Raw genomic sequence first — 27,351 nt, forward strand, 5'->3', positions numbered from 1 at the left:
GTTTCTGTAACTCTAGCACCAACTGGATTTTACCTTCTATTAAATTATATGAACGTGAAGCTTATAATTCCTAAACCAAATAAGTATTAATCTATGAGCCACCTGGCCTCTCAGACCATGAGTAAAGGGAATCTATTTTTAACAATGTTTTTAGGCTTAAGAGACACAAGACTAACAATTTTTCTTAAACTTTTTCTTTTTTATGCTTGATAACAAAGCAATGCTTTCATCTTTAGGCTGAATCAAATCCTTTTTTGCTTGATAGAGCATCAATAACCCAAAGAAGAACATGATCAAGCTTTGATGACTGTGGGTACCCTCTTGATGAGATTATGGACAAGAGATGTGCCCAATAGGAGGGTGGGAATGAAAAAGTTGTAATGCCGAAGAAATTGAGGCAAGATCTAGAGATTAGAGTTTTTAATATTTTATTTGGATTTCTGAGAGGAAGAGATTGTACTGGGGCATGATGCCCCCAGGGCTGATGTCCAAAGCATCCAATAGAGAATGTGAGTTCTCAATGACATATTTATACACAGTAGGTAAACAAAGGCAGAGGGATGGAGTCCAAACTCTGATAAGCAGGAATCTCTAGGCAGGAACCATCAATCCGGTTCTGATAGATTGCAGGGGAGGGGTTAGGACCATAAATTCTAACAAACTGGGAGTTAAAGAGGTTATCCAGTTTAGAGCCAGAAAGTCTGGACTCTCCCTTATCTTAAGTTTACACATTGACAATTTATAAATTTAGAGTAAATAGCCCTGAGTTATATCAGTCTTAATGAACTGGGAGTGGGGGTGGGGGTGTTTGCAACTAAGGGGATTGAGGCAGAACAATTAGAGAAACTGAGGCAGGACCAATTAAGAAAACTGAGGCAGAACAATTAGGGAAACTGAGACAGCACCATTAGGGAAACTGAGGCAGGACAATTAGAGAAACTGGGTCAGGACAATAAAAGGGAACTGTGGCACAACAAAATAAGAGGTATAAATTCTGATCCCTGATACTCCCATCATTCCCTAGAATCCCTTGCATGGAGAATTTTATGGATACAATTAAAAAGGTGATACTTTTTTTCCTCCCGTTTTTTATTTAATAAAACACATTATAGTCCTGAGTATACTATATAGGTGTGTACATATATACAGTATATATTTACTAAAATATATTACATTAAAAATCTTGATGAATATTCTCATTTTAAAATGAAGGAAAGTGTTTTGCTAAGACTCTACTCAGAGTGCTCAACTAAGAAAAAATAAGAAGCAAATTTATAGAATCTTTTAGGGTTAATATCATAGAAGACAAACGCATTTTTTTCCACAATCTACTTTTTCCCCTAGTAGAAAACCAGATAGTACATGCCTCTTAACTATGGGAAGAATATTTGCTCTGGAGTCTGAGGAGCTTGGATCTATCCAAACTTTGCTCTTCACAATTTATGTGAGCATAGTTATATGTACCAATAAGATATCTCACAGGAGCTCTGCTGACTCTTTTGTGAAATAAGATATGGGGGGAGGGAGAGGATTCTCCGAAGATGGACAAAAATAGAACAAATTTGTGCCTCAGGATGAACACAGAATGGTGAAAAATCAAGAAGACTAGGGGTAGAACAGATATTCTCTCAATACAATCAGAAAAGATCTGAAGACAGACCCCAGGCTGGGGATTAACCAGTTGGATGTGCAGGATATGTAAATACCTCCAGACTAGCTCCACAGAAACACCAAGTGGGAAGCCCTAGAGCAAGCTGGGTGAAGTCTGCATTTGGAAGACAAGTGAAGCTCAGCTGATTGGGAACACCAGTCCCACTGCACTTGCAGGAGGGTGGAATTCTCAATTTGGGGTTCCTGATCAGAGGGGAGAGCTGAAGGGAAGTTTGAGGCACTATCTCCCACCCCACAATTAGAAGTGCTCACACTAATATCTCTTATTTAAAAAAAAAAAAAATGAACTGGCAAAGAAGAAAGAACCCCACCATTGAAATATATTATGGGAATAGGGAAGACCAGGGTTTACCTTCAGAGGAGGACACTTCAGTTAAAAAAAAAAAAAAAAAGCTTCTACCCCAAAGAGTACTGTGAAATGGTATTCTATCCAAACAGAATTTATAGAACTCAAAAAAGAATTTAAAAATCAAATGAGAAACACTAAGGAAAAACTTTAAAAAAAAAAAAAAACCCATGCAAGAAAAACTAGATTAGGAAGAAAGAGCTAACCAATTAGAAAAGGAGGTACAGAGTCTCAAAGATGAAAATAATTCTTTGAAAACTAGAATTGGGCAAGAGGAAGCCAGTGAAGCTATAGAGAGACCAAAAAATAAAACAAATTATAAAGAATGAAAAAATAAAACAGAATGTGAAACATAAGAAGAATGACAGATTTGGAGAACAGATCAAGAAGAGAAAAATAAGAATAATTGGACTGCCAGAAAATTGGGACTAAAAAGAGAACATAACACAATAATGCAGGAAATAATGTCCTGGAATAATAGAACATAAAGAAAAATAGAAATAGAAAAAAATCCAACGACCACCTCACAGAGATTTTAGAAAACACACAGGAATATTATTGCCAAATTTTGAAATCCCCAGATGAAAGAGAACATTTTATAAGAAACAGGAAAAAAAACAATTTAAATACGTAAAATAAGAGATCTCTAAGGTCCCTTCTAGCTTCAAAAACCTTGGAGACATTCAAGAGAATGATTTTAACAATATTAATTAATTTCAACAATATTAGCATGTTCCAACTTAGGGTTATATAGTTTCATATTGAAAAGGGCTCTGGAAGCCATTAAGTACAACCTTACCATCTTTTTCAAGAAAACCAAGGACAGGAAAGTAGAATAACTGATCACACAGTAAATAACTGGCTTTCACAATGTATTTTTGGTACCAATGTTAGAACATTATACTGGGCTGAGTGGACCACAGTGTATTATTTTTCATATTCTTATTTCAATGTAAAAAATTTCAACTTAAAAAGGTTTTTACCATGCAATGGAATTGTAACTTTTTGTCCCGTTGTTCCTGTTACTGCAGCTGATGTCACAGTTAGAAGATTCTGTCCAGGTAAAACAGATACATTTTCAGCAATAATACTTGAAGATGAAGCAATTTTCAACTTGGTTCCTTCTGTTGCAGTTTTGTCTGCAAACAGTTTTGAGGAAGTATCCTCTCCAAAAAGTCTTCTCTTAGCACTTCCTGCAGTAGGAGAACTGTAACGCTCATGAACAGATATCGGAGATAATGGCTGCATATCTAAGTATAAAGAAAAAAAAAATTGAACAACTTGAAACATTCAAATACATCTATCTAGTGTGTCCCTGCCTCCTTAAGTAATTATTCACCTATGGAGAAGAGCCATGAAATACAGGGAACATAAAGACAGTAGAATATGAGGATGATTGAGTTGAAGAGATATTCTGATCTTTACTCTCTCCATCTTTCCTGATAGTCACTAAGAAAGGAGTCAAAGAAAGAAAAAGGAGAAAAATCAGCCCAAATTTAGTTTAAGCCCTTCCTATTGACAGTAGGCAAACACACTTCACAAAAGTTAAATGAAAAATTAGGTTTAGTACAAAAGAGAAATGAACATGTTTGTGGAATCCTAAACATGCACAAAAAGTTCACAACCCAAACAGAAGTTTTTATGTTTATGAAACTGCAACAAAGAGAGGAGGATAAACAGAAATCTCCACCTAAATGAGTGGCAGATGAAAAAACATGAAAAAACAAGATGACAAAAACAGCATTCTTTTTCATTGCTAGACTATGAAGATATGATGTATAGGAGGGTTTCAAATGCCCAAGCAGTTTCAGCGTGGGGCACAAGTCACATTAACCTGGTGAGATAAAGGGCAATGTCATTCTTAACACATTTAGGATCTCTTACATCCTGGGTCCAGTGTTTCTGAAAAATATAGCAATTTAAAAGGACTAGTTCAAGGGCCCTTTACACTATTCACTTAGGGGGTCAATCAACAAGAAAAATTTTAAGCAACGATTACATACCCATCATTCTGGGATACAAAGTTAAAAAAATGAAACAGTTCCTTTCCTCAAGTATCTTAAAAGGCTTAACAAGGGAAACATAATATGCATAATTAAACATAAACAAAGTAAATTACAAGGCAGTTTTAGTGGGGAAGGCACTAACAACTGAGATCAGCAGTCTTAAATTAATATGGGTGCTTGAACAGAATTCTGAAGGAAACTCACAATTACAGTGAGACAGGAAAAGGAACCAAGATTGAAGCTCTCATTCACCCTGTTTTTTTTTTATCCCTGAAGGGATGGTATTTCTCATGGCATTGGAATATAGAAGACTTCTCCAAAGAGCCTTACCTTTAGCATTAGACAGGTAAAGTATGAATGACTAGAGCATACACAATCACTTGAACAGGAGCTTTGGAATGGGGGAAGAGGGAAATTCATAGCCAATATTAGTAACAAAAAAAAAAAAGTATAATCCAAAACACTTAAAAAAAAAAAAAAAAAGCATTTGCATTCATGCCTAAAAAATTATGAGGCCCCTAGTGCTTTGCTGGTGGAGTTGTGAACTGAAGCAATCATTCTGGAGAGTAATTTGGAACTATGCCCAAAGAGCTATCAAACTGTGCATACCTTTGATTCAGCAGTGTTTTTACTGGACTTATATCCTAAAGAGATTTTAAAGGAGGGAAAGGGACCTGTATGTGCAAAAATGTTTGTGGCAGCTCTTTTTCTAGTGACAAGAAACTAGAAACTGAATGGATGCCCATCAGTTGGAGAAGGGCTGAATAAAATATGGTATATGAGTGTTATGGAATATTATTGTTCTGTAAGAAATGATTAGCAGGATGATTTTAGAGAGGTCTGGAGAGATTTATATGAGCTGATGCTAAATGAAGTGAGCAGAACCAAAAAAACATTGTACACAGCAACAAGATTGTGTGATGACCAACTATGATTGATTTAGCTCTTTTTTTTCACCAATGAAGTGATTCAAGGCAATTCCAACAGACTTGGGATAGAATATGTCAATCACATCCAGAGAGAACTATGGAGACTGAATGTGTATCAAAGTATAGTACTTTCACCTTTTCTTTTTTGGTTGTTGTTTGTCTATTTTATTTTTCTTTTTTCATGCATTTCTCCAATCAACAGTGAGTTAAAACATTTTTTTCATATGGCCACAGCTAGCACTGATTAATTCATCTGAAAACCATTCATATCTTTTGATCATATATTAATTGGGGAGTGGCTTTTATTTTTATAAAACTTGACTCAGTTCTTTATATTTTCATGGCATGAGACCTTTATCAGAGAAACTTGCTTCAAACTTTTTTTCACAGTTATTATTGCTAACTGTATTTCTCCTTATGCTATTTCCTCCATTTCACTCTCCTTTTACTCTGTCCTTACTCAAAAATATTTTGCTTCTGACTAATCCCTCCCCGAATTTATCCTAGTTCCCTACCCCCTTTTTTTGGTTTTTTTTGCTGAGGCAATTGGAGTTAAATGACATGCCCAGGATTGACCCACACTTAACACCATACACCAAGATAAGGTCAAAATGGGTTCATGACCTAGGCATAAAGAATGAAATTATAAATAAATTGGAAGAGCATAGGATAGTTTACCTCTCAGACCTGTGGAAGAGGAAGGAATTTATGACCAAAGAAGAACTAGAGATCACTATTGACCACAAAATAGAAAATTTTGATTATATCAAATTTAAAAGTTTTTGTACAAACAAAACTAATGCAGACAAGATTACAAGGGAAACAATAAGCTGGGAAAACATTTTTACAGTCAAAGGTTCTGATAAAGACCTCATTTCCAAAATATATAGAGAACTGACTCTAATTTATAAGAAATCAAGCCATTCTCCAATTGATAAATGATCAAAGGATGTGAACAGACAATTCCCAGACGAAGAAATTAAAACTATTTGTAGCCATATGAAAATATGCTCCAAATCATTATTAATCAGAGAAATACAAATTAAGACAACTCTGAAATACCACTACACACCTGTCAGATTGGCTAGAATGACAAAGAAAGACAATGCAGAATGTTGGAGGGGATGTGGGAAAACAGGGACACTGATACATTGTTGGTGGAATTGTGAACACATCCAGCCATTCTGGAGAGCAATTTGGAACTATGCTCAAAAAGTTATCAAACTGTGCATACCCTTTGATCCAGCAGTGTTTCTACTGGGCTTATACCCCAAAGAGATACTAAAGAAAGGAAAGGGACCTGTATGTGCCAAAATGTTTGTGGCAGCCCTGTTTGTAGTGGCTAGAAGCTGGAAAATGAAAGGATGTCCATCAATTGGAGAATGGTTGAGTAAATTGTGGTATATGAACGTTATGGAATATTATTGTTCTGTCTTCCCGGGTTAATTATACCTTCTGAATCCAATTCTCCCTATGCAACAAGAGAACTGTTCGGTTCTGCAAACATATATTGTATCTAGGATATACTGCAACATATCCAACATATAAAGGACTGCTTGCCATCTAGGGGAGGGGGTGGAGGGAGGGAGGAGAAAAAAAAAATCGGAACAGAAACGAGTGTCAATATAAAGTAATTATTAAATAAAAATTTAAAAAAAAAATAAGATCAGAATCATTTCTGATCAAATTCAGTTTCAAAAAAAAAAAAAAAAAAAAAAGGAATATTATTGTTCTGTAAGAAATGACCAGCAGGATGAATATAGAGAGGACTGGTGAGACTTACATGAACTGATGCTAAGTGAAATGAGCAGAACCAGGAGATCATTATATACCTCAACAATGATACTGTTTGAGGATGTATTCTGATGGAAGGGGATCTCTTCGATAAAGAGAGCTAATTCAGTTTCAATTGATCAAAGATGGGCAGAAGCAGCTACACCCAAAGAACACTGGGAAATGAATATAAACTGCTTGCATTTTTGTTTTTCTTCCCGGGTTATTTATACCTTCTGAATCCAATTCTCCCTGTGCAATAAGAGAACTGTTCAGTTCTGCACATATATATTGTATCTAGGATATACTGTAACCTATTTAACATGTATAGGACTGCTTACCATCTGGGGGAGGGGGTGGAGGGAGGGAGGGGAAAATTCGGAACAGAAGTGAGTGCAAGGGGTAATGTTGTAAAAAATTACCCTGGCATGGGTTCTGTCAATAAAAAGTTATTAAAAAAAAAAAAAATGACTTGCTCAGAGCACACAGCTAGGAAGTATTAAGTGTCTGAGACCAGATTTGAATCAGGTCCGCCTGACTTCAAAGCTAGTGCTCTATCCACTGTGCTACCTAGCTGCCCCCCTACCCCTTTTTCTTATCTCTTCCCCTCCTACCTGGTGGGTAAGATAGATTTCTATATTGAATTGAGTGTATATATTATTCCCTCTTTGAGCCAGTTCTGATGAGAATCAGGTTCACTCAGTATCCCTTATCTCCCTCTTCTTCTCCTTCATTATAAAAGCTTATTTTACCTCTTTTGTGTGAGATAATTTACTCCATTCTACTTCTCCTAGTACATTCCTTTCTCACCTCTTATCTTTGTTTTTTTAATACCATCTCTTCATATTGAACTCACATCTATACTCTGTTTACAGATACTCTTTTTAAAATGAAATGAATGATAATCCTTTAAAAATAAAAAAGTTCTTATGAATTCTAAGTATCATTTTCCCATGTAGGAATGTAAATAGTTTAACCTTAAGTCTCTTATGATTTCTCTTTCTTGTTTACCTTTTTATATTTCTCTTAAGACTTGAATTTGAAAGTCAAATTTTCTATTCATCTCTGGTCTTTTCATCAAGAATGCTTGAAAATCTTCTGGTTCCTTGAACATCCAGTTTCCTCTCTGAAGAACTATATCAGTTTTGACAGGTAAGTGTTTCTTGGTTCTAATCCTACTTCCTTTACCCTCTGAAATACTATATTCTAAGCCCTTTACTCCTTTAAGGTAGAAACTGCTAAATCTTGTGTTATTTTAACTGTGGCACCAAGATACTTAAATTGTTTCTTTCTAGATGCTTGCAATACTTTCTCCTTGACTTGGGAGCTCTAAATTTGGCTATAATATTCCTGGGAGTTTTCATTTTGGAATATCTTTTAGAAGGTGATTGGTACATTCTTTCAATTTCTATTATACCCTTTGGCTCTAGAATAGCAGGAAAGTTTTCCTTATTAATTTCTTGAAAGATGATTCTAGGGTCTTTTTTGATCATGACTTGCAGGTAATCCCAATAATTTTTAAAATTCTCTTTCCTGGATCTATTGTCTAGGTCGGTTGTTTTTCCAATGAGATATTTCACCTAGTCCTCTTTTCATTCCTTTTTAAAATTGTTTCTTGATTTTTCATAAAATCATTAATGTCATGCTCAATTCTAACTTTTAAGGAATTCTTTTCTTCAGTTCATTTGGTCAATTCTACTTGTTAAGGAGTTTTTTCCCTAAGTGAATTTTTGTGCCTCTCTTTCAATTTGACCAATTCTGTTTTTTAAGGAATTCTTTTCATTGGCTTTTTATATCTCTTTCCTATTTAGCCTATTCTGTTTTTTAAAGTGTTATTTTCTTCAGGTTTTTTTTTTTCTCTTTCACCAAGCTGTTGATTCATTTTTCATGATTTTCTTATATCACTCATTACTCTTTCTCTATCTCTCATATCATTTTCAAAATCTTTTTTTTAGTGTTTCCATGGTAAGAGAATATTTCATATTTTTCTTGGAGGCTTTGGATGTAGGAGCATTGACTTTGTTATCTTCTTGGGAGAGTGTGTTTTGATCTTCCTTGTCACCATAGTACCTTTCTATGGAGAGCATTTTTTTCTGTTGTTTGCTCATTTTACCAGCCTATTTCTTGACTTTTAACTCTTTGATAATATAAGGTCTGTTTCTAAGATAGAGGGGACCCCAAGCTTCAGAGGTTTTGTGCAGCTGTTTTCAGAGATACTTTTAAGGAATTTAAAGTTTTCACTTCCTCCATGTGGTATGATCTAAGGAGAGGTGTGTTTATTATACTTCTGATCTGTGCCCTGGTCGAGTGACCACAAGCATTCTTTTCTGCTCAAGAACTATGAGTAGGGTCTCCACTCTACTGCAGACTACAAGATCTGGCACATTAGAGGCTGCTCCTCACCTTGGGACAGTCACCCAGGATGGTGACCCAGATCTGAATATGGGTAAAGCAACAAAGTCCTGCTTCAGTGCTAACAAAGAGACTGCTATAATCTACTTCTGACTAGTGCTCAACTTCCTTACTGGGGAATGACCTGAACTGAAGCTCTGGAAGCAGCTGTTGCTCTTACTGATTCAAAGACTCCCAAGGCCTGCTCTTAGTTTTCTAGGGATGGGGCTGGCCTGTGTTGGACTGTGTTCCACTAAGTAGCTCTGCTACTCCAGAAATTGCTTTATGGTATTATTTAAAGGTGTTTGGAGGAGTTTTGGGGAGAGCGCAAGTGAGTTGCTGCCTTCTCATTGCCATCTTGACTCTGCCCCTTAAAATTCATATTTTAAGAAATATGAATGACACACATGATCCTGTGCTGTTTACATCCCAAAGGAAGCTATGTGCTCAGTTGTGAAATTTGGAGATAATTATTAAGAATTCTTAAAAAATAGGAAATTTATATTGCTAGACTTGGAAAAATAGAATTTCCTAGTTAACTTTCCAATTAAAAAACCATATGTGGATAAAGTTTTATTCTATTCTTATATGACTGAAGTTATGTCCACAGAATTTGATTTTTTATGTTTTTATGGAATATTTAGAGCTAAAATAGAATTTTTATTAATAGAGTAAGAAAAGATACAAATTCAATCATAAAAATGACTTCTACACATTAAGGGAGTCAAACCTCCAAGCCAGAAAAGCAAGATGTGGATCATATTATCAATCTTCCTATGTAGTAAGAAAATGTAATAGGTTTCTATTAAAGTTTTTTTATTTAAGTCCCTAACAAGTGCAAAGTTTTTAATGATTTATAAGTAGAATATACAACCTTAAAAATCTTTTAAAAAAATCTTAGGTACTTTTTGAAAATTATATAACCACATAACTACCTACCCCGTCGAAGACTCCCACTGTCAGTCCTAACTTCTTTTACACGAGGGTGCACTATGGGAGACAACGGCATCATTGGGAGATGACCTTGAACATTTCCTATCTCCAAGTTATTAGGAAATATGACCTGTAAAAAGCCAAAACAAAAATTTGCTTAGGACAAATTCTAAGAGGCAAGCATTACCTCCTCAAATGATTATTTTTTCCCTTGAGTCTTTTCCATTTTCTCTAGGTCTTCCTTTGTGGGTAGATTTGCTGAGGACTGGACAGAATCCAAAAATCCCAAAACATGGGAAATTGTGAAAAAGTCAAGTTGCTTCTATGAGTCTTCATAATCAAATAAATGTTAGGGGAAATTCCAAAAGTGGAAGAATGGAAGTAGATGGATTCCAATGAAAAGCAAAATAAAAATAAAAGGAGGAGAAAGAAAAGGAAATGTAATATCATAAGGGAAAAATCAGCTACTAAGTGTCTCAAATCATAAAACAACAACAAAATATGTACCTTGCATATGACCATATGGTGTATATAATTAAAAAATAGTATATTAATGAAGCTTATAATTAAACTGTTACTCCTTTTATAATCTATAAACAAAACAATAATTTATAAACAAAACAAATGAAGAATTCTATTGTGTAATCCATGATACACTACTATATGGATATGCCATTGAATTACTCTATTAGTACACTTCTCCCTTGGCTTAAAAAAAAAAAAAAAGGTTGGTAATTAACAGAGTCCAGAATTGAATGGGAGGGAAGGGAACAAGCATTTAAGTGCCTACTATGTGCCAGATACTGTGCTAAACACTTTACAAATATTATCTCATTTAATCCTCATAACCCTGGAAAGTAAATGCTAGTACGTGTGCATTTTAGTCATGAGAAAACTAAAATATACAAAAGTTGAGAGATTTGCCCAGGATCACACATCTGCCAAGTGTCTGATGCCAGGGTCCTCCGGATCCTGAGCCAAGATTCTCTATATGGTACTTCCCCATGAGCTCAATTTCTTTTGGGACAAAGCCTTGAGCTTTCAAAGATCCTGAAATACATTCAGCCTATCATAGGAGCTCATGTTTTCATCACTGATCTTACCCTTTTGAGTATGGCTGTGAAATACAGGACATCATGGTATTTATTTAATGAATCAGAACAGGACTTAACAATGGAAAAATGAAGAAAAGGCATAGGTAAGGTACAGCAGATTATGAATAAAGACTCACATATTGGAAATGATACAAAAGATAGGATATGTATGATTGTAAAAGGAAATGGATTAATCTTATGGACAATATCATGCTGAGATTCAATATATTTCAAGCCAAAAGAAAGATTTTCAGCAAACTATGCAGGATCCCAGAAAGAAAGGAATTTCACAGAATGGGATCCTGGATTCCACTAAAGCATCAAATTCTAATATGACAAATTATACATCAAATACCTGCTTTGATGAACAGAGAGAGAGATACGAAACTAAATGAGATACCTTACCACTTAGGAGAAACATAGAACACACATGCAAATAAATGTCCATAAAACATCATCAGACATGCTGACTATATAAAGATGTATTTATACATCTGGTCTGGGAGTAGAATTGGAAAAGAAAAATCTTAAATCAAGGAAGACTTCAAGGAAGAATGGAAGGGAATAAGCATTTATTAAGCATCAATATGTATAAGGCACTGTGCCAAGCACTTTACAGGTATTAGTTCACTTGATCCTTCCAACAACCGTGTGAGGTAGGTGGTATATTATCTATTTTACAATTAAAGAAACTGAAGCAGACAGAGATTAATTGACTTGCCTAAAGTCATACAATAGGAAATATCTGAGGCAGAATTTGAACTATCTGATAGAGTATAATTGGTAGAGCTGTAAATTGTCCAACTATTCGGAGGAACATCTTGCACATAGTTATAAAACTGTGCATAGTCTTTGAACCAGTATTACTACTACAAGGTCCACACTCCATAAAGGTCAAAAAGAAAAGGACCTATATGTACAAAAATATTAGTAGCAATTCTTTTTGTGGTGGCAATGAATTGAAAATTGAAGAAATGCCCATTAATTGGGGGATGACTAAACAAGTTGCAGCACATGTACTGTAAGAAAAGATTAGGAAGATAGTTTTAGAAAAAACATGGCAAGATATGTACAAGCACAAAGTGAAGTGAAAAGAACCAAGAAATCATTGTGCACAGTAGTAGCAGTGTTGTGACGACCACCAAATATGAAAGACTTGGCTAGTTTGATCAATCTAATGAACTAAAATAATTCCAAAGAATCATGATGAAAAATGCTTTCTACATCCAGAAAGAGAACTAATGGATTGTCAAGTGTAAGAAAATTCAATTATGATTTTCTCACTTTATTTTTTTTTTTTGCTTTTTTTTTAGGTGATATGACTAACAAGGAAATAAGTTTTACATGATTTTATATTTTCATTGATATCATTTTGCTTGCCTTCTCTGAGTGGGGGATGGAAAGAAGGGAGGGAAAGAATTTGGAAATCAAAATTAAAAAAAAAACGATGTCAATAATATATAATAAATTAAAAAACAAAAAAATAAACTAAGATAACATTTGTAAAGTGCTATTTAAATTTTCAAGTGCTGTATGAATGCTTGAGATTATTATTAATATTATTAATTTTAACTTTAGAATGGATAATCTTTTAACAAATAAAAATAGTAAGGGGGGGTAATTCCAGATATAGAGAATGGGATAAGCAAAAGCATAAAAATACAAACCCAGCCTTGCCCTAACTTACTTCTTCACAAGTAGGAACTTTATTTTCAGAAATGAGGAGAGCATCCCACAATGCAGAATCATTGCTCCATGCTAAACTTTCTAGAATCTGTTCTTCAATGCTGTTAAGATGCTTTACTGTATCTCTTGATAGCCCTTCCTCGGACCGAATCAATACTTCAATGACCTAAAAAGAAAGATATTACATGTTTAGAGAAAGAAAACCTCATTCCAGGAATGGCACAGTTGATAAAAGCACTAGGTCTGAAGTTAGGAAGACGTGGGTTCAAATCCAGCCTCACATTCTTCCTAGCTGGATGGCCCTGGACAAGTCATTTAATTACTTTTTGCCTCAGTTCTCATTTAGAAAACAGGAGGGGTTAGTAATAGAACCTTTCTTGCAGGATTACTGTGATGTTAAAATGAGATATTTGTTAAGCATTCAGAAAATATTAAAGCTCTATATAAATGCTATAACTACTATTATTGTGCTGGATTGAGTTTTCATTTTTGCTACTGACTTACTGTGTCATAAAGAATAGGTTTTTCCATTTAGTATTGGCTAAGAAATAGACTAGTCGATCAATAGAATAGGTTAGGTTCAAAGGACAAAACAGACAATAACATTAATAATCTAGTGTTTGACAAACCCAAAGACCCCAGTTTTTGGGATAAGAACTCACTATTTGACAAAAATTGCTGGGAAAATTGGAAATTAGTATGGCAGAAACTAGGCATTGACCCACACTTAACACTGTATACCAAGTCAAAATGATTTCATAACCTAGCCATAAAGAATGAGATTATAAATAAATTGGAAAAGTATAGGATAGTTTACCTCTCAGATTTGTAGAAGAGGAAGGAATTTATGACCAAAGAAAATCTAGAGATCAATTTTGATCACAAAAAAGAAAATTTTGATTATATCAAATTGAAAAGTTTTTGTACAAACAAAACTAATGCAGACAAGATTAGAAGGGAAGCAATAAACTGGGAAAACATTTTTACAGTCAAAGGTTCTGATAAAGGCCTCATTTCCAAAATATATAGAGAATTGATTCTAATTTATATGAAATCAAGCCACTCTCCAATTGATAAGTGGTCAAAGGATATGAACAGACAATTCTCAGATGAAGAAATTGAAACAATTTCTAGCCATATGAAAAGACGTTCCAAGTCACTATTAATCAGAGAAATGCAAATTAAGACAACTCTGAGGTACTACTACACACGTGTCAGATTGGCTAGAATGATAGGGAAAGATAATGCGGAATGTTGGAGGGGATGTGGGAAAACAGGGACACTAATACATTGCTGGTGGAATTGTGAATACACCCAGCCATTCTGGAGAGCAACTTGGAACTATGTTCAAAAAGTTATTAAATTGCGCATACCCTTTGATCCAGGAGTGCTACTACTGGCCTTATATCCCAAAGAGATTTTTTTTTTTTCCCCCAAAGAGATCTTAAAGAAGGGAAAGGGACCTGTATGTGCACGAATGTTTGTGGCAGGTCCCTTTGTAGTGGCCAGAAACTGGAAACTGAGTAGATGCCCATCAATTGGAGAATGGCTGAATAAATTGTGGTATATGAACATTATGGAATATTATTATTCGGTAAGAAATGACCAGCAGGATGATTTCAGAAAGGCCTGGAGAGACTTACACAAACTGATGCTGAGTGAAATGAGCAGGACCAGGAAATCATTACAAACTTCAACAACAATACTATATGATGATCAATTCTGATGGATGTGGCCATCTCCAGCAATGAGATGAACCAAATTAGTTCCAATAGAGAAGTAATGAATTGAACCAGCTATACCCAGCGAAAGAACTCTGGGAGATGACTATGAACCATTACATGGAATTCCCAATCCCTACATTTTTGTCCGCTTGCATTTTTTATTTCCTTCACAGGCCAATAGTACACTATTTCAAAGTCCGACTCTTTTTGTACAGCAAAATAACTGTTAGGACATGTATACTTATATTGTATTTAATTTATACTTTAACATATTTAACATGTATTGGTCAACCTGCCATCGGAGGGAGGGGATGGGGAGAAGGAGGGGAAAAATTGCCAAAAGGTTTGGCAATTGTCAATGCAGTAAAATTACCCATGCATATAACTTGTAAATAAAAAGCATTATAGAATAAAATCACTATATATATAGGTTTTTTTCTACAGGCAATATGCCAAAGGTGAAACAGAGATTTTCACAAGACTGAAGTTTAAATCCCAGTTCTGCCATTAATTGTGTGATTACAAACAAGTCGACTGAATGCTCTAATCCTTAAGTTTCCTCATTCCCTAAAATGAACATAATACTTGCATGATCCAACTCACTTGGTTGAGATAAAAATGTTTTATATATTAAAAATACTATTTTGCTACAAACCATATTTTTGCTTCTTATTTTAAAAAATAAAACTTTTACAAAACATCTTTCCTTTGGAGAAGTCAAAGCATTTCCACATATTTTCTCATTAATCTTCAAAACATTCTCATTTTATACATGGAAAACTTAGGCAAAAGAGTTAAATGGATTTATGCAATGTTATAATGGAGAAAATAGGTAAAATGATCAAGGATCTAAAAATGAAAGAGACTTTAGTAAAATCAACTTTCTCTTTTTTTTTTTTAAGTTTTAACATTACTTTTTATTTGTACAATCATAATCATGTCCCAATATCTCTCCAGCAAATAAACTTTCATTCCCACCCGCCCTAGTCTCCTTGTAATAAAGAAAAAGTTAGTTAAGGAAAGCCAATAGATGGCAGAATTGCATCTGAAAGTGTGTCCAATATTTTGTCCCCCTCTCTCTAAGGAGAAGAGGAAAGTTTATTTTTTCGTCTGCTCTCCTGAGCCAAGATTGGTATTATAATCAACCAGAGCTGAGATGCTTTGGAATACTATTCTCATTTATATAATTGTAGTATTTTTATATACTGTTCTCCATTCTTTCATTTTCCAGATGGGTAAACTAAGGCTCAGAGAGACTCAGTGATTTATCCAAAGCTATCCAGCAGAAGATGGATGCAGATTTTTGGGTCCCTCTTCTTTCCCTTGGATCACAACATCATGATTCTTAGTTCAATTGATACTCTTCCAACCATCCTGCCTCTAAGCTCCTTCATAGTAAAATGAGTATTTAAAAAGAATTTTGTTTTTTTGATGAAATTGGTTATTACTGTGGCAGTGTATTTAAATCAAAACTTGTGCACCTGACATAATTTCTTTTGGTCACAATGATTCATGAAATGGAATAGCAGAGGAGTTAATCAGCAGAGGAATATACATAATATAATATGTAGATAGAATATCTATACCAATAATATTACAGATCCTCCTAAATATCTAATTAGACATTATCTGAACTTAACCCAAAGGGAAAAGATAAAATTACATTGAAATACAAATCAATCTTCCCTTGGAGCTAGAAAAAATTGCTGCTTAGCAAATTAGAATTTCAATGAAAGCAACCAATTGAATTATATTCATTCAACAATTCATAAATAGAAAAAATCCCAATGAAAAAATTATTTTCTATCATTTTAACTCGGCACAATTTGGAAGAGTAAAAACTAAAAATACATTCTTCTATTAGCTTGAATATAGAGAAGAAACTATTAACTTAAGGTCAATAATCCCCCAAACTATGTAGTAGTAAAGTACATGAGTGTGAATGTTGATTAATAATACTTTTTTTTGGATAGTGAAAATAATGGAGAATATAATAACAATTTCTACATTTTACAAAAGAAAATTAACAAAATTGTTTTAGTAGCAAAAAATGAATTTCCTTTCAATAATAAAAGTCTGAAGTAACTCAAGTTCTGATCAAGATCATATTCCAACATTATAGTTTCATTAATCAATCCCATTAGGTAAAAAAGGAATTCTAGAGATACTGAGTATATTTTATTCCTTATATTAGGTCAGTCATTTCTATGTCATATTGTATCTTATTCTAAAAATTAAGTTTTTTAGCAGAGTTCTGAGTACTTCACTGAAACCTGGCCCTTTTGCTACTTGTCCCTTATCTCTATCTTTTCATCTCTAAAAGCAAGGCATACACACACACACACACACGTACTAATCTAATAGGTTTAAGATATGAATTTTATAACCTTTTGTTCAAAATTATGATTTTAAAAAGTCTTCATATATCCTAAGGTAATTTCAAGCAATTATATTTATATAAGAACATTGAGATGCAGGTTGTATAAAATTGAAAAGTTCACTTAAAAAACCCCAGATCTTTATGCATATAAATTTCCTGAATATCGTTAAAAAAACAGTTGGCAAGAGATCAATTAGATATATGTATATGTGTATGTGTGCATACATATACTTACATGTGTATATATTTATCTATATATCTGCATGTATATGTATCCCCAACGAGTTTACCAATCTATGAGAAAAGCAGCTGTAATCTAGTGGCAAGTGATGGATTTAGAGTAAAAGGCCCATCCAGAGGTCTAACTAGCTCAGAAGCTTACTATTTCTGGGGCCCTGGCCAACCTTACAACTTCTTAAGCTTTGTTTTTAGGCCACTAATGGAAATATTTTCTGGAAATCAATATGGAAATCTTACCTCAACATCAAAATAAACGTAACATATGGAAATAAGGCCAGGAATCCCATGAATGGTAATTGTTTTCATCTCACCTTATAAAAGTAAAACGGACTTAGATCAAGAACTTCAATGATCCAGGGAAAACTACGAGGTGAACTATATGCAAACAGCACAATTTCCAAACAGCAAGCCATCAAAGAACGATGAAATATATCCTGCTCCAAAAGAACCTTTAAAAAAAAAAGTTTATGATGCTGAGTGAAACCAGCAGGGCCAGGAGATCATTATATATGTCAACAACAATACTATATGATGATCAATTCTGATGGACCTGGACATCTTCAGCAATGAGATGAACCAAATCAGTTCCAATGGAGCAGTGATGAACTGAACCAGCTACACCCAGTGAAAGAACTCTGGGAGATGACTAAGAACCATTACATTGAATTCCCAATCCTTATATTTTCGCCTGCCTGCATTTTGCATTTCCTTCACAGGCTAATTGTACAATATTTCAGAGTCAATTCTTTTTATACAGCAAAATAACGGTTTGGTCATATATACTTATTGTGTATCTAATTTATACTTTAATATATTTAACATCTACTGGTCATCCTGCCATCTAGGGGAGGGGATGGGGGGAAGGAGGAGAAAAATTGGAACAAAAGGTTTGGCAATTGTCAATGCTGTAAAATTACCCATAAATATAACTTATAAATAAAAAAACTATACATATTAAAAAAAAAGTTTAGTTCACCTTAATGCCTTCATTTTTTGAAATTAAAGTTATAGGAATTAAGTACATTAAGGTTTTAGAAATAAAAACAAAGAATATTTTAAATTACATTGAAATGCTAAAACAAGGAATATGAAAGATCATGAATAGGCTAAAAGTTGCCAGATTAATATCTAATTTCATTCCAGAAATGTCAATGAAACAACAAAATTTAGAAAAAGGTTAGTACAATACAAATGTAAGGCATATCAGCATCAGCATCATTACGATGAGCACAAATTACCACACTTTGCTAATGCTGGTGTAGGACACAAGGGAATAAGAGTGATCATGAGAAACAGTGGCAATAATGATGATCACAGGAGATATCCTAGAGCTTGGTTTTTTGACAGTGTTATTGATATCAAGATAAATGTGATATAAAGCTATCATAAAAGTACAATGATGTATATATAATAGTATGTCTTCCTAGATAATATATAATTATTGCTGTCTTAAAAAATTTTTTTTGAATTAAAGAACAAAGAAACCTTCTCATTTACAATTCTGTTCACAAAGTCCTGAATATTTTCTTCTATATCATTCACTGTGGGTCTTTCCCTATTGGCTTGACCCTCTTTTTCTTATTTATACTCTTCTTTATTATTAAAGAGTAATTAAATTATTAATTATAATTAAACTTATATTAAAGAATATCTAACTATATCAAGAATTTATGCTAGAGAGTTGAGGATGGAAGGGTGAGGAAAGAAATGACAGGGGATGGCCGTACCTAACCCATTTCAAGAATTCAAGAGCATCTAAAGAGAACAGAGTTGTGCTTAATGAATGAAATATTAATCTACTTACAGACATGTCCATTCCATGAAGTCGTCGTGTTTCCTGAACCATTATGGTCTCTAATATTTTATAGTATAAAATCTCTGCTAATTTTAGTCGATTTACAGCAAAATCTACAATAGAAACAAAAGGGTATATACTAATAAAAATCAATAGTTAATAATTATCTGGAGGAAGTTGGTTATAATATTCACTTTTGAAGCTACAGTTTTTTGCTGTGTTACATTAAATAATTATGCATTTCTTACCTATGTGAGATCCTGGTTGCTCATCTGTTGACTGGGTATAGTGTTGACAAAAAGCTTCTCCAATGCTTTTTACTATGTTCATGATGTTTTCCATAGGATTACGTACACAAGACCTGTAAAATATAATATGATTAACCTAATGCTAGAAGAAATTATGTTACAACATTGGTGGCTTAAATTCTATACTGTGCTGTTCTATACCGTGTAAACTTAGTTAGCTATATAAAAATCAAACACATTATAATAAAGGTATAGAGTCTTTAAATCAAGTCACCATGCAAAGCTTGAGATTCAGTTTCAGAACTGACCTAATACATAAGCAGAGCTGATGTATGTAGCTATACAAAGGGCACACACACATTACACTAGACTTATAGAGAAGGCTGGTGAGGCAGTATGGTGAAGTAGATAAAAGCAATGACTTTGGAAAAAGGAGGACTTGGGTTCACATCTACCTCAGACTTCTTAGTTGTGTGATCCTGGGCAAATCCTTAATATTTATAAAACAACAGAATTGGAACTGATGTTTAAGGCCCTTTCCAGCTTTAAGTCTCTATTTCTAGGATTTATTATCCTATTGGACCATGTTAATAGGGATACTCAGATAGCACACAAAAACTCCTAGAGTTGGAAATAACTTCTGAGGTCATCAGGTATGACTCATTCTCTCTTCAACATCCCATTCAACATGATAAACAAGTGTTTATCATACTTTTTTTTTGAAGAACACTTGTAAGAGGGTACCCACTGCCTTCTGCCTGCTTTTACACAGCTCTGTTTAAAAGAATATTTTTTTAAATTAAACCTTTTTATTTTCAAAATATATGTATGAATAATTTTCATCATTCATCCTTACAAAACCTTGTGTTCTAATTTCTTTTCCTCCCTTCTTCCCATCTCTTCCCATAGATAGCAAGTAATCCAATAAAAATATTTTCTTAAACCAAGCGTAAATATACCATAACAACTTCTATTCATTGCTTTTGGTTGTGTCAAATTCCTCCTCCAAGGGAAAGCTCTTCAAATAATTGAAGATAGCTATCCTATCTTCATTAAGTATTCTACTTTAGGTTGTATAATCCATTCTTTCAACAAATTTTTGTACTGGTCGCATCTTAAAGTTCTTCACTCTTCTTTGGATGCTCTTCTTATCCCTAAAATGAGGTGCTCTATCTAACCAGCACACAATACTCTAAATGTGGGCTGACCAAAAAAGCCACAGTTTCTCTTTCTCCAGAAGATTTTGAGGTACTTTTGGAGCTTAAAAAAAAAGAATATCAAAATCTTCCTCTGGAGTTCTAGAGCATTTTGACATTTTCTTAACAATGGTAGATTCAGTGGTGAGGATACAGTAATACATACTAAAACTTGTCTTAACATAACAGAATATTTTACATTGTTATAACCAAAAAATAGATTTTTGCTCTGGGCAGAAGCAAGATACAGAAAAGACACTAGACCAATGGTACCTGAATGACCAGTGGCATTCTGCTTATATCTAAAACATGCATTTTTATTAATAAAAATCACTTCCTCTAGGCAGCTTTTGTCTTTTCATTTCACAGAAAGGTAGGAATGTAATGGTAACTATAAATTCTAAAACTTTATTCTTCTCTGAAACTGAATTAACTTGATTTAGCCCTTCTAACTTAAGATAGCTTTCACCTAGCTGCTTCTGTTTTTACCAATGACTTTTACTGCTAATTAAAAGAACAAGAGCCCTACTAAAAGGTGATAAGTATGACTTTATTTCTCTAGTTATTCTAAGGCTCGTTTTTATTTAAAAGAAAAATTTTAGTAGCTTATTTTTCCAAATACATGCAAAGATAGTCTTCAATGAAATTCACCTTTGTAAAACCTTGTGTTCAAAATTTTTTTCCCTCCTTTCACCCCTTTCTTCTCCCTTAAGTAGCAAGCAATCCAATATAAGTTAAACATATTCATTGCTTTCACTTTTAGCATCATTATATTTATATGAAAAAATATATTTTGAAATATTTTCTATATAATAATTACAACAAATCACATTTGCATATTACTTTATAGTCTGTAAAAAGGGTTTTTTTGTTTTATTTTGTTTTATAAGATAAGTATATCCTTTAGGAGGCAGATCTTTTTTTTTTTTTTAATAACTTTTTATTGACAGAACCCATGCCAGAGTAATTTTTTATAGCATTATCCCTTGCACTCCCTTCTGTTCTGATTTTTACCCTCCCTCCCTCCACCTCCTCCCCCAGATGGTAAGCAGTCCTTTACATGTTAAATAAGTTACAGTATATCCTAGATACAATATATGTGTGCAGAATCTAACAGTTCTCTTGTTGCACAGGGAGAATTGGATTCAGAAGGTATAAATAACCCGGGAAGAAAAACAAAAATGCAAGCAGTTTATATTCATTTCCCAGTGTTCTTTCTTTGGGTGTAGCTGCTTCTGTCCATCCTTGATCAATTGAAACTGAATTAGCTCTCTTTATCGAAGAGATCCCCTTCCATCAGAATACATCCTCAAACAGTATCATTGTTGAGGTATATAATGATCTCCTGGTTCTGCTCATTTCACTTAGCATCAGTTCATGTAAGTCTCACCAGTCCTCTCTGTATTCATAGGAGGCAGATCTTAATACACTTGGAAAACGGATTATGGCTTCTCACTTGATGGCATAAAGATAAGCACTGCCCACTTCCTCACTGTGAAATTTTTCCTATTCTCCATACTGTTTGATATTTTTAACCTTTCAAAAAGTACTAATATAAACATTTTTGTAAATATATATATATATATCCTTTAGAAATCTTTATGAACTACATTTCCTGTTTAAATGGCTTTAAAAAAAAAAAAAAAAACGATCTTCTATTTGGAGGAAAAGGGGCAAAACTTCCACTTTACCTTTCCAGACTGATTCAGGAATTATTAACTTAAATTATGGCCTACATTAAAAAAAAAAAGACACATAAGAGTTTGTAGAATGTTTGCAATTTTCAAGAAAACTGATGTTTTCTTTCTTCTTACTATTTTCTAAACTTTTCACAATTTGGCGTATGACTTTTTCATTCAGCTGAAAGTACTATCTCCAGTGATTTTCTTAATTGCCAAATTCAGTGAATGTACTCTTTATCATCCACTTTGACCTCTTAACATAATGAGACTGCTAATCACCTTCTTCTCTTGACACTATCCTCTCTTGGTTTTGTGACTGCTCTAATTTTGTTCTCCTTCAATCTGTCTGATACTCCTTGTCAATCTCTTTGTGAGATCTTCATCCAAGTCATACTCACTAATTATGGATGTTCACAAAGGCTCTGCCTTGGGCCCACTTCTTTTTTCATTCTATATTATCTCACTTGGTGAACTTGACAGCTCAGGTTCAATATCACATCTATACAGATGATTCCCAAATCTACACAGCCAGGCCTAATTTCTTTCCTGAATTCCATTTATATCATAGCATCAACTGTCTTTTTAACATGGATAGTTCACATTCTGGAGAGCAATTTGGAACTATGCTCAAAAAGTTATCAAACTGTGCATACCCTTTGATCCAGCAGTGTTTCTACTGGGCTTATACCCCAAAGAGATACTAAAGAAAGGAAAGGGACCTGTATGTGCCAAAATGTTTGTGGCAGCCCTGTTTGTAGTGGCTAGAAGCTGGAAAATGAAAGGATGTCCATCAATTGGAGAATGGTTGAGTAAATTGTGGTATATGAATGTTATGGAATATTATTGTTCTGTAAGGAATGACCAGCAGGATGAATACAGAGAGGACTGGCGAGACTTACATGAATTGATGCTGAGTGAAATGAGCAGAACCAGGAGATCATTATATACCTCAACAATGATACTGTTTGAGGATGTATTCTGATGGAAGTGGACCTCTTCGATAAAGAGAGCCTTAATTGATCAAAGATGGACAGAAGCAGCTACACCCAGAGAAAGAACACTGGGAAATGAATATAAACTGCTTGCATTTTTGTTTTTCTTCCCGGGTTATTTATGCCTTCTGAATTCAATTCTCCCTGTGCAACAAGAAAACTGTTCGGTTCTGCACACATATATTGTATCTAGGATATACTGCAACCCATTCAACATGTAAAGGACTCTTGCCATCTGGGGGAAGAGGTGGAGGGAGGGAGGGGAAAAATCAGAACAGAAGTGAATGCAAGGGATAATGCTGTAAAAAATTACCCTGGCATGCGTTCTATCAATAAAAAGTTATTAAAAATTAAAAAAAAAATGGATAGTTCAAATTTAGCATGCTCAAAAAAAAGAACTCATCTTTCATCTAAAACTCTCCATGTATAAAGAAAAAGGGAGAAATGGAATGGTGCAAATTATCTGCCATAAAAAAAGAGACAAGAAACCGTTTTTACAATGGAGAAGAGAGAGAGGTGAGGGTGAGTGAGTGAACCTTACTCTCAACAGAATTGGCTCAAATAGTAAATAACATACATACTCAATAGGAGTATAGAAATCTATTTTTACCCTTCAGGGAAAATAGGAGGGGAATGGGATCTGGGAAAGGGGGAGGGTGATAAAAGAGAAGGCATATTGAGGGAGTAGTCAGTAGCAAAACACTTTTGATATGAGACAGGATGAAAGGAGAGAGAATAAATGGGGGGGAAATACAATTAGCAAGAGTAATTGTAAAAACTTTTTTGAAGCAAGTTCCTCTGATGGAATATTATTATTGTTCTCTGGGAAATGATGAGCAGGATGTTCTCAGAAAAAAAAAACAAGACAAATTGGAAAGTCCTCCGCGAACAAAGTGATATTTACTGTATACAAAGTAATAGCAATCTTCTGAGATGATCAGTTGTAAATGACTTATTCTCAGCAGAACAATTGCCAAATTCAGAAATTATTTTTCTTTCCGCAAAGTGTTTGTAATTAAAAAAAAATTCATATGCACACCCTTCAATGAAGTCATGTTTACCTGTAGAGTACTTCCCTCCCATCCTGCTATCTACCTGCAAAATGTTGGGCATTTCTACACCTTAAAACTGAATATTACTTTTTGTTTTTCAGAGCATTTTATGTTATTTCACTTAATCCTTATAAAGTCCCATGATAAACCATATCATAATAAATCATAAACCATAAGGCCAACTACTCTGAAGGACTTATGATAAAAAAAATCCTATCCATACCCAGAGAAGGAACTGATTGTGTTTGAATACAGATCAAAGCATTTTGTATTTTTTCTCTCTCTTTTTATTGTTAATTTTTTTTAGGGGTTTTATTTTCATTAGGGTGCGAGATCTGTTTTCTTTCACAACCTGACTTATATAGTTTCTTAATTGTGGGTGGGAATAAGGGAGTGAACCTCGAACTCAAAAATCTTAAAAACAAAAACCTTGGGGAAAAAAATCATTTTGAGTGTAACTGGAAAAATATTAAATAAAAACAACAGAAATTGGGATGATAAAAAAAATAAAAATAAAACTCTGTGTTTCTAAACTCACTTATTATTGTCAAGAGTACTACTATTCTCTCAGGCACCAGAATTTTTAACTTCAGTGTCATCCTTCAATTATTTGCTGTCATTCCCATAAATCTAATCCATTGCCAAATAATGTTGCTTCTACCTTTACTTGTACATCTTCATTCCATTTATATATTCACTAACTTGATTTGGTTTCTGATCACTTCTTGCTTGGACATTTGCAAGAGTTTCCTGGGTATCTCTCTGCCTCAATTCTCTCCCCATTTCAAATTATCCTCTATATATCTGCCAAAGTGATTTTCTAATGCAAGAAGGATAATCATTTCTTCTTGTAGTCAATGAGTTTCAGTAGTTCCCCAAAGCCTTCAGATTCAAATATAAAGTCCTCTATCAGGCATTTAAAGTTCTTAATGACCTGGCTCTTTCCTACATTTTCAATATTTTTATTTCTTATTATTATTCATGTACCCTAAAGGTCTGGACACTTGCAAGGAAGTACAGGACAGCTATCTTGTCTCATCTCTCTTCAAACACAATGATCTGTTTATATTTAGCATAATGTCTGGCATAGAGTCATACATACTTATTAATTGCTTGTTGATTGGCTCATAATTACAAGTTCATTCACTGTACAAGTTACAAACTTGTACAACATAGGTGTAACTGGTACAGTTATACTTACTAGACAGGAAAACACCTACTTCAAATAAGAAAGCTATGTCTCAAGGACTATGAAAAGTACATGAAACTTACTTAAAAGAAAAACCCAGGAGTTAATAGTTGTATGCTTACTCAAAAATATTCACAAGTTGCTCGCTTGGTGCATTTTTCAGTCCAGCTACAATGTTCTGTAATCGGCTCACACTTTGGGTTGCTGAAGCTACAGGAGTAGTAGCAGCTTCTTTTTCCCGCAGATACCGACGTCCAGTCAGTGGAGTAGAAGGGGCAAAAGATCTTTTCTGTCAAGAGGAAGTGAAACTCTAAAATTCAGAAATTATTCTTCCTTCCTCAAAGTGTTTGTAATTTTAAAAAATTTCATATGCACACCCTTCAATGAAGTCATGTTTACCTATAGAGTATTTCTCCTCCATCCTGCTATCTACCTGCAAAATGTTGGGCATTTTTACACCTTAAAACTGAATGTTACTTTTTGTTTTTCAGAGCATTTTATGTTATTTCACTCAATCCTTATAAAGTCCCATGATATGGTTAAGGCCAATATTGATTCTCATAGTATCATATAATTAAAGAGTTGGATCCTACAAATAATCAAATCAAATTCCTCATTTTATAGTTGAAGAAACTGTGGCCCAGAGAGGGGAGGGGAAGCGAGTTGGCTAAGGTCACCAAAGTGGGCACTAGCAGAGAGCATTTCTGAACCCAGGCTCTCAGGCTCCAAATCAGCACTAATTTACAACTGCCTCAATTTACAAATGAGGCAAAATGAAATTAAATGAGTCCCTCAAGGTTACACAATGTTAAAACCTAGAAGATTCCCAGATTTCCTAGCTAAACTAGGCCTTATCCACCGAACAAATATCTGTAGGAAGCAGGTTAAGGTATGAGAGCATCTCTCATGGTGATAAAGCAAGAGTGACTTGCAGCATACAACAATACTGGTCTTTTAAATATGTGCTTTTTTTGTCCTGGGAGGAGGGGAGAAAATTAAAGGAATTTTGTAATTTCTCAAAGGCAATCTGGGTCACTCTTATTTACTTCTGGGCCCAACTCCCATTCTATCTGTACTATCTGTGCCTGTACAAGATAGACACTATTTATCTAACTGTATGTCATAATTTGGACAACAACTGCTTCATTCATTTGAACTTCTATGGGTAGATTATAGAGTCAAACTCTTCTGTGGTTAGTGATGTTTTCCAGGATGCTCTGCAAAATGTCTCCAAGAAAACATATGCCTATCACAATGGCACTGGCAAAGCACCCAGTGGATCTCACCTTCTCTGGTGGACACAGTCCTCTTTAAGTTTTATGCCTGACACTTATAACCAGAGGTTTGAATAAGGTCACCTCTGTTTTTTTTCTCTTTTGAGGAATCTTAAATCATTTCAAAGTATGAGACATACTCTGTCAAAATTTAAGGCACTATTAATATGTTTACCCAAGAAATAAAGCAGAAAGTCTAAAATTTTCTTTTCAAAATCCCTTTGCCTAATAGGTTCATAAAAATATAGGCTAATAATGGAAATTCAAGATTAAATTACAGAGAGGTACTTGTGTTCTGGTAGGGTCTCACTGAAAGCTAGATAGGTTACATACTTTTGCAAAATGCTGCTGAAGGTTACATTCCACATGGACTCTTGCAATCAATTTTCCTGTAGGGGTATCACCTGTAAACTTCTGAGGACTTCCAATTTCCTCTTCTGCATCCGCTCCCAAGAAAACCCTTTCATCAAAATCACCAACTGTAAGAACATATTCTTCATATTCCTTATTTACTGCTTTGCTGAAAAGAAAGAATATTTTAAGTTGGTGATTAAATATTAATTTACCCTAATTCAAAGATAAGAATCAAAAAGTCCAAGAAAACTTTTACTGTCCTGTTTGAAGTTCTGCTGACTCTATCCATATTTACTAATATTGGGAACTCCCATATTTGTTCAGTATTTTTACCATTCACTAGGAAATCTCAGTAATTTGAAATACAAGTGTACAGAAAATATATAAACTAACTTG

At 34.2% G+C, this 27,351-nt stretch overlaps 1 protein-coding gene across 2 annotated transcripts in view; it reads right to left on the minus strand.

Annotated features, from left to right (window-relative positions):
• RBL1 (RB transcriptional corepressor like 1) overlaps positions 1-27,351 on the minus strand; it is a 59,810-nt gene that overhangs the window by 16,300 nt on the left and 16,159 nt on the right. For both annotated transcript variants that reach the window (XM_051979325.1, XM_051979324.1), the window contains exons 8-15: positions 26,935-27,121; positions 25,450-25,616; positions 19,217-19,329; positions 18,978-19,081; positions 17,485-17,622; positions 12,831-12,995; positions 10,056-10,179; positions 3,001-3,267 (exon numbers count right to left, since the gene is read on the minus strand). In XM_051979325.1, coding sequence (XP_051835285.1) covers positions 3,001-3,267; positions 10,056-10,179; positions 12,831-12,995; positions 17,485-17,622; positions 18,978-19,081; positions 19,217-19,329; positions 25,450-25,616; positions 26,935-27,121 — 1,265 coding nt within the window. The remainder of the gene's footprint in view (positions 1-3,000; positions 3,268-10,055; positions 10,180-12,830; positions 12,996-17,484; positions 17,623-18,977; positions 19,082-19,216; positions 19,330-25,449; positions 25,617-26,934; positions 27,122-27,351) is intronic.

Source organism: Antechinus flavipes, chromosome 2, assembly GCF_016432865.1.
Source record: "Antechinus flavipes isolate AdamAnt ecotype Samford, QLD, Australia chromosome 2, AdamAnt_v2, whole genome shotgun sequence".
NCBI lineage: Eukaryota > Metazoa > Chordata > Mammalia > Dasyuromorphia > Dasyuridae > Antechinus > Antechinus flavipes.